We start from the raw sequence: 8,882 nt of genomic DNA on the forward strand, positions 1-8,882 counted from the left end.
AAATGCATCATAGTTTAATAGTGACTTGCAACTATAAATATGAAGTTTAAACCTTCATCACTTGTAACCTAAAATAGTAAATTTAATCATTTTGGTGGTAACATTGTAGTAGACTACCCCCGCTACTCTATTTTGTCATTTTTCTCACTAAAGATAATATAGCAGTACCAGTTTCCATGGGAGAAAGATGAGGCTTTCTGTGGCTACAAAGAGTTAAGAGTCTCAGAAACCCACAAGGACAGCTCTACCCTGTCGCTATGGGTCAGGGCAGTTGAGAAAGACCAGTTTCCATGGAGTTCAGTTAGACTCACAGCCACCTCATGGGTCAGAGCAGCAATGTGCTCTAGAGGGTCTTCAGATTTGTCAGAAACAGACAGCCAGGGGTGCCTGCTGAGGGGTCTTTTGGTGCACCGGTACTTCTATCTTCTGGTTAGCAGCTGAGCATGTGAACTGCACCAAGCAGACATGCTAGTAAGAATGTCCACGTTTAAAATTTTCAACAAAGTAATACACTTTTAAGAGGGAATCTGATTTTAATTCAAATCAAAAAGTGTACTGATATAAAATCACCTATCTGACTGAAATTAAACAACCTATGAGTTGTTTTAAAAGGAGCCCTTGTGACGCAGTGGTTACGAGTTGGGCTACTAACTGCCAGGTCAGCAGTTTGAAGCCATCAGCTGTTCCTCAGTAACAGACAAAGGTTTTACCCTGATAGGAAGTTGTAGTAAAACAAAGTGTTATAGGTCCTGAAACCCACAGGGACAGTTCTGCAGTCTCCTACAGAGTCACTACACTGAAACTGACTCGATGGCAGTGAGGGTCTTAATTTGTCTTATGAGTTGTTTCAAAATAATGAATCATAGAGGATTGGCTTAATAGTACATGCAATATTTTATTTTACTAAGAAATACAATAAAATCACATGCAACTGTTCCTTTATTTGGATAAAATATCTACTTACTTACAAATAATCTATAACCAGTTCCTCAGGCACCAAATCCCAGTTAGTATACCATTAATGTCATGAAAATATTTTTTGCACTTTACAGTCTTTACCATTTGCCATGTAAATCCAAACATCATATATGTTATACAAAGATTTAACATGACCTAAGGGAAGAACTAATTTTTAATAATCAAAGCAATTTATTTTACTCTAATAAAAACAACTTGAATGCCTTTTAATGGGTACCCACTAGCTCTATCTAGTAAAAACACACACCAAGAATACTATTTATACTGGAGTACAGTCACATAAAGAATGCTTTAAAAAACAAACAAAAAGAGGCTCTACTTCAGAAAAATATTAGGTATTACTCAGGTACTTTTAAAATTGTTTTTTCTTTTTCAATCAAACGGATTCACTTTTAAGTGTACAGAGCAGTCTCAAATTCCCTTCATCTAGCTAATGACATCATTACCAAGGGTTCATTACTGTGCTGGATTCATAACCTTAAAACATGAAAGTGTTTACAACATTTACAAGAGGAACTTGGGCCTTCATGTTAAATTAAATATATTTAAAAGTTCGATTGTAATAACAACTCCACTTTTTTTCCTCCTTTAATGCTTTCACTAGATAAAAAGTATTAAAATTTTAATTTAACTTCAGAAAATCCTCCTTAGGAGGTACTTTTAAAGATTCTAAAAGTTTTAAAATATCTTTTATTAATATCTGAATCAAAGTTTCAGATGTCTATATTATTTAAAGCTATTTTTATTATTTCATTGTGGTCATTAAAAAAAAATCATCAAATGTTACACTGCTACAATGATTTTTCCTTCCTGTCCTTTACCATCTTTATAATCTCAAAACTTAAAATTGTTTTCCTGCATCTAATACTGCTGTATACACACACACTACTAGAAGAAAAAAAAAAACCCTGTGGTTTAATATTTTATAGCTACTACCTTCTGCAGTCTGATCAATAATAGGGGCTTTTTTCCTATAAAGTCAGCTTTAAATCAAATATGTATTTTCCTCCTGTAATTCAGACCTGTCAATTGAGTCAGTCACCCAAGCTTCTTGTAGGATTTTAAATTTTCTCTTAAGAGTTCTCCTAAAAGCTTTAAAATCTGCAACATGACTCCGATCCTCCCCAACGATTACATGAGAAACCCCCTCAGTTAAACGAGAGACTACTTTGGCTCCATGGAATCGGAGCTCCAAGGCTATCAGCGCCAATCTTGTTCCCTGGATTTTGGTGCCGAGATCATTGATAACAGTATACAGGTCCACATAAATCGTGTAGGGTCGAAACATACTGAGGGGCGAGCTGTCCCAGGAATATCGACATTCTAAATCGGCAATCACAGAAGCCATTTCTTTGGGGGTCTGCTCACTAGAGTGCTTAATCATTGAGAACACTTCCTTTAGTTGGTTCAAATCCGTATCAGCAAAATAACTATCTCCATAGCAGTCATATTCAAGAGCAAACTCTTGCTTTGTTGATGGGGACATATGAATCATAAAATGAGGCTGCCAAGGAACACAGCTTTGAGTCCTAAAGCACTCCAGAAGCCACTCAGGTTTCACGACATCATGTTTGTCTGAAGAAACGATGTTTTTCACTCTGATGTTTTCAGCCCCTGCGATTACGCAGGCTGTGTCTGGGCCTGGGTTTTGTACTATATATCCACCAAATTCTGCAATTCGATTTTCCAGCTCAGTCTTCGAGTGGCTGGCTGTTCCACTCATAACACAAAACTCCATATCTTCAAAGACAGTAGACACTTTGTTGATGTTGGAAAGATTAGGTGCTTTACAGTGTTCGATAATCCTCATAGCTTTTTTAATCTTTGGGGCAGCAGCTTTCCGCTTTTTGCCCTGCGGCTCCTCATCCCCGTCTACACAGAGGTGTCGGGATGCAAGCTTCCCAGATGCCTTCCCCCGAAGCTGCTCTAAGTCATCCAGCGTCAAGCATTCATGCCATTCCTTGTCCTCGCGTATCTTTTCAATGCGTGGAAAACGCAAGGTACAATCCGTTTTATACATGTCACTGGGGACAATCTCGGCTGCCTTGATCTGCACGATGACAGAATTACAAGGTTCGATGTAGACTTCTGGCTTCTCGGTTCCACACAAAATGCTACATGGTGGAGCTTTTTTGTTAAAAGGCTTCCAGTGTTTGGCCAATTTCAAACCCAAGTCATAGAGTTCTTTCATGGTGTAACCTGAGCCCACACGACAAAGTGTGTGAAATGCAGATGGTTTTTTGCCAGGAGGGGGTTTCTCTGCTACTGCACACAAAAAGTGAGACATCATTCCACCCCGGGACCCTTTACCCCAATAGCCTCCAACAATTAAGATGTCTAGTTGGTCCATGAGATCACTGACATACTCTGGCTTAATTTTTAACCAACCTTCACCTCTTTTATCTGGCTTGTAAATGGATAAGGGGTATTTTATCATGATCCCCTCTTCTCTCTTATCTATTGCTTCATTCAAAGCATCAATGACTTCTTTCTTAGTATGAGCTTCTGTTTTCTGCACTATTTCTATTCTACCTGGTATTGGGCTCAAAATACTACTAAGAATTTCATACCTCTTTTTCAGGATCTCGTGTCCTAGCTTTTTATTATTAACCATCAACACATCAAAAGCACAGTAACAAGTTTGCAGATCAGAATCTTCTACCATTCTTTTAATATCAAATTTCATCCCCTTTTGCATAAAGCTTTGAGTGTTGGGATTGTAGGCCATCATCTCCCCATCGAGGATACAGTTTTGTATATCTGTTTTGAAAGCACTATGAATGAATGGCGTTAGAGAACCATTTTGTGACGAGTCACCAAACTCTTTGGTAAAGTTATACCCATTGCGGGAGAAGAATTTGTATTCGTCCCCATCTTTGTGCATTTGCATACGCTCACCATCCAACTTGGTTTCGATGTAGAAACTCTGGTGTTTCATGTCCTTCTCAATGCGCTGAATATATGCAATAGCAGCTAGCATGGGTTTGAAGGGAGAAAATAAAGTGATAGAAATATCACTGAGTCCAACAGAAGGATCATGCAGTTGCCTGCAGACTTTTTCCAGATCGGTGGTGACATTATGCAACTCAGCAGCATCGCGATGGAAAACAGAAAATATAGTGCTCTCACTAACACCGAGGTGCAGGTCCTTTAGAATCATCCGTATGAACCATTTTTGTTCAAGGGCTGAACTCTGAGTTATAAACCGAAGAAGGCTACTCTTTACCAGGTTCTTTTTTTGTGCAGAATTATTGCTGGCAACTGAGTCTAAAATGTCATTTACCTGCTGTATGGTTAAACTTCCTTTCGGTAAAGATCTTGGCTTCAATACAAAGTAGGCGATCATTGCAAAGTCTCCAGCATCGCCACGCACTCCTGTCGGGGCTCTGTAATTTAAAAGCTGGAGTGCTTCTTTTCCACCTCTTGGCAAATTAAGCAGCTCGATGTACAGCTTTGCGAGCATGGTTTCTTTGATTCGATAGGCCATTCGTTCTCTTTCTTGCTGAGGAAGAATGAGTCTCATTGCTGGATAAAAAGAGTCTGTGACATTCTTTTGATTCTTATGAAGGGCATCATGAAATTTTCTCCATGAATCTAAAAATTCCTTGAAATGTCTGATCTTTTCCGCCCGTCCTTTACTTCTCTGGATCCGTTCTAGCGTTGAACATAAGTCTGCAAACGGCACCTGTGATGCTACAGTTCGTGAGGTTTGTGCGGCAACCTCTGACGCCATGGCGAATCCTCTAGCCTCCCTAAAAAGCAAAGGAGAACAACCTTGAGTGAGTGATGAGTTCAACTAAATATTTAACATGAGGCCTTAAAGAACAGTTGGGGGTTCTTAATAGATACCAATGCTGGCTAAGTCAAAAGAGATCAGTACTATAAATGTGTTATTTTTTAACTTCCACATTTAATGATTATTAACTACACCATTTTAATTCTACTTAGTAATTACTATTGAAAGTATCACCAGCCGTATTTCTTATGCTAACAAAATTCTGAAGCTAATTATTAATTATCTTTCTCCCTGGACCCGAACTTCTACTACAAGAATTATTCAGTGCTGGATTAATTTAGCACACGATACAAACACATATTGGTAACAATGAAGACAAAAAATGAAAATATGTTCAACTGACATCATTTGGGGGCTTCAGGCAAGGTTCCTTGTCTGTTAGTCTACCACACAGCCATCTGAACACTCACCTTAGAATGAACTCTAATTTCTATTTTAAAATCAAATCACTCTCATTTATTAAATTTAAATTTGGTTTCATACGATGTCTGAACTTCTCAGCCCAGGGTCCTTCACCAAAAGGTTTTTTAAAAGGGGGTATCAGTTTTTTGTTACTTTTTAGAAAAAATTCTGTTCTTGTTAATCAAAGTCTTTGGCTACCTTCCAATCTTTACTGGCAGCTATGCTGAACATCCCACATTCAAAGTTCATCTCAAAATGTTGCTGTGGTTTGTAACATTGGACTCAACTCCAATGCCTGGGGAGCACAAATAAGGGGTTAGGCCCCCCCCCAAAAATGTAATACCCCCCAAAGATATGTATTTACATTTTTTTACAAAAAAACTTTTTCACCTTCAGAGTACTCTCCATTACACTTAATATAGTTGTCAAATCTGCTACTCCATTCTTTTCAAACCCATCTGTTTGGATGGCTGAAAACACCTCCCTTTTTTTCTTCACCTCTTTTACATCATCAAATCATTGTCTGTTCATGTCCCTATTCATTCACAGAAACAAAAAGCAGTTGCACAGAGTAAGGTCAGGTGCGTCAACTGTGTGAACCAAGAGGCATGCTGTTTTGGGGCAAAAACTGGCATAATGAGATGGTTGCATGAGCAGGTGCATTGTCGTGGTAGCAAAACCAGTCCCCCATCTGCCACAAAGCAGATGTTACATACTGTTATGCAAGCTTTGCAGAACCTCTAAATAGAACGTTTAATTAACAGTCTGACCTGGTGGAATGAACTTCAAATCGACATTTTCGTTTGCTTGGGAAGTTGACTAAAGTCCAGAATGAGGTTTGTCATCAACTGACATTTCACCTTATTTGAAATGAGAAAACCACTCGCATACTTGAGTTTTTCCCATAGTGCTGTCCTTGAAAACTGTGTTCAGCATCACAACAGTTTCTGTGGCATTTTTCCTGAGCAGGAAACAAAATTTCACAGCTGCACGCTGTTCTCTTAAATCCATCATCATAAAAGCAAGGTTTGAGCGAAAATGCTTTAATGAAAAAATTCACTGTGACCATAGAAAACCTTCCCAGGTGACACCACTGGGCGCACTAACTCAGAGCAAGCTCCTTGAGACTTGCCTAGAGGGAAAAATGCACACTACGAAAGGTCTCTCCGGTGATGCTTTTTCCTGTTCTGGGGTGGGTAACCTCTCTTATGTGCAGAGAACAGAGAGTGGAGCCGCTCCACAGGGCATTCATGGCTATGAACATGTGGAAACTGATTTAAGACCCAACTCCTACGGTGAGACAGGGTGGATTCCAACAGGCAACCTTTCACCTGGTAGCAATACAGGGACTCCACCAACCATGAGTACCCTTCCCCTACAATCCTCATTGTACCCACCTCTGTTAACTGTTTTATAACCGTTCCTGCTGGCTTTATAAATCTGAATTCATTAGTACGTTTCTCTTGTTCATATTCTTATGCTGGTTATTCCCAAGTATCCACTGACAACGCTTGAGCCACAAGCTGAGTTTTTGCAGGCAAAATGTCTTAAAAGGGCTCAAAACCTGGAAAGATAAAGGGATAAAAGAGAGAAATAGTAAAATGCCAAGTGCAATAAAAACAACAACAACAACACAATGAAACAAATATAAAATGTCCAGAGACAGAGCTTCTTTAGTATCTGCTCTAAAATATGGGAGGAAATAAATAATGGGTACCTCAGTAGGTTAACATTTAGAAAATTTCCAACAGTGGTCAAAACGAAGTAAAATTCCTTTGGTATTTTAAATATTCATGCAAACTTTATTAACATCTAGATCAGAGCTATTTTAGTCTTAAGCAATATAAGAATAGATACCTTTGAATTACAGTGTTTGTGAAGAATGGTACAGGTACCATGGAGTGCTACAAGAAACAACATATGTGCTAGAAGAAGCATAGAGTGCCCCTTAGTAGTGAGGCAGACTAAACTTTATCCTGTGTACTTTGTCCATATTATTTCATGAGACCAATCCATGGAAATGCACTTCATGCTTGGCAAAGCAGAGGGTGAGCAAAACCGAGGAAGACCTTCAACAAGATGGATTCACACAGTTGCTGCACCAATGGGCTGAAACCTAACAACAGTTGTGAGTTTAGCATAGGATGGGGCAGTGTGTCCTACTGTTTCACAATTTAGACCTGACTAAATGGCACTCAACAACATTGAAATCCGTTCACTTTTCTAAAAATGCCTTAATTAAACTGTGCCAGATATATAAACCATATCTTATCTTTAGGGTTCAGACACCTTCTGACACAGGACCAAGAGCCAGGCCAAAGGAGTCAGAGAAACTTCCTGGTGGAAGATTTTCTAAACTAGCTCAAAGATGAGAGATTCCCTATCTCTCAATCCCCATGACAACAAAACAGAAACACACAAGGACAGCACTAGGCTAAATTATCTGCTATCTAGCAAATATTTGAATGACTAATTTCAAAACAAATTTACCAAACTGTCAGTGTCTAGAGGTCAGTAATCATGTAAGCCTCTAGTGCGGACACACTGTAATTTTCTTTCCTGAATGAATGACTGCATAACGAGAGTTTTTGGAAGAGCACACTAGGGAAGGCCACAGAGGTAATACAAATGTCCACCAACATGGCTGGTGGGATTCAACTTGTTTAAACACATAAGCAGCCAATGACTGTGATAGCAATGACTCACAACAACCATTCAGTGGCCAAGAGAAATGGTTGCAATTCTAACTCCAATCAAAGGAGTCCCAAAACTTCTATTGAGACCATTAAACAATGAGACACAAAGTCATGAGGCGACCCTCCTTACTTTTTAATTTTTGAATAAAACCCTGACCACACACCAGGCTTTTGAAGCCGTCTGTTCCAGTGTCACCCTCTGCTGAGAGTTTGTACTTCGTTCTCAGCGGAACTGAAACGTAAGGTGCTTTAAAAAGTGTATGGAAAAAGGTATTGAAAAGATAATGGATATTTTCCCATGAACTTTGTGAAGTCCCCTCTTTTGTGATGTGTCCTACTTCTAAAAGCATACTTCCTCAGTGGATATTCCATTGTATATCATGTCATATAACTTATTAATACTTAGCATATAATGAAATATACTAAGAAAAACTTCTGTAAATATCCAAGTAATGGTATAGATTCTATATGGTCTCAAGGTCAATTTCCCTCAGCATGTTCCAGGCCAAGACTCAATGTATTTAATAAGAAAGTTGAAATGTAGGTAATGGTGTGAATGCAGAAATATCCTTAAACTGCTATATAGATATCAAAGATTCCAAAATTCAGATAAAAAGAATGGACCTCAAGAGTTTTATTCATTACAATTACCTAAAAATCCCATTACTTTTAACCTATTTTGTTGATTTTAGATTTTTAGTTTATGTTTTAGACTGATATTTTCCATTTGTGAAAAGATAAACCAAACGTATCAGGTAGATAAAGGAGTCCAAAAGATCTGAATACAAATGAAAATGAAAACATTTAATCATTGTGACATTTAATATGGGACAATGTCCTGATTTCTCTAACCTTCAATTTCCTTTAAGTGTACAGTGGGGTTGGTAACTAGCTAGAAATTAGGATGAGGCTGAGACTCCCTGGTCGTTAACACAGCAGCTCGTGTTTAGTAAATCCTTAATGTGTTGCACTATAGTGAGTGATAACCCAAGCAACAGTTAAAATATAAC

The 8,882-nt window shown here is 38.5% G+C and overlaps 1 protein-coding gene across 1 annotated transcript; it reads right to left on the reverse strand.

Moving 5' to 3' along the window:
* Positions 1 to 875: 875 nt before the first annotated feature.
* LIG4 (DNA ligase 4) lies at positions 876 to 6,736 on the reverse strand. Its single transcript, XM_004704298.2, has 2 exons — positions 6,574 to 6,736; positions 876 to 4,730 (listed from the first exon to the last, which is right to left on the reverse strand). Exon 2 carries the CDS (start codon positions 4,709 to 4,711, stop codon positions 1,964 to 1,966), a length of 2,748 nt encoding a protein of 915 aa, XP_004704355.1. The 5' UTR covers positions 4,712 to 4,730; positions 6,574 to 6,736; the 3' UTR covers positions 876 to 1,963.
* Positions 6,737 to 8,882: the final 2,146 nt, after the last annotated feature.

This window comes from Echinops telfairi, unplaced genomic scaffold (assembly GCF_000313985.2).
Source record: "Echinops telfairi isolate 266 unplaced genomic scaffold, ASM31398v2 ScPeMD7_7467;HRSCAF=8505_1, whole genome shotgun sequence".
Lineage (NCBI taxonomy): Eukaryota > Metazoa > Chordata > Mammalia > Afrosoricida > Tenrecidae > Echinops > Echinops telfairi.

Coding starts and splice junctions, on each gene's coding strand:
- LIG4 (XM_004704298.2), bottom strand. CDS start 4,711: ATGGCGTCAGAGGTTGCCGCACAAACCTCACGAACTGTAGCATCACAG.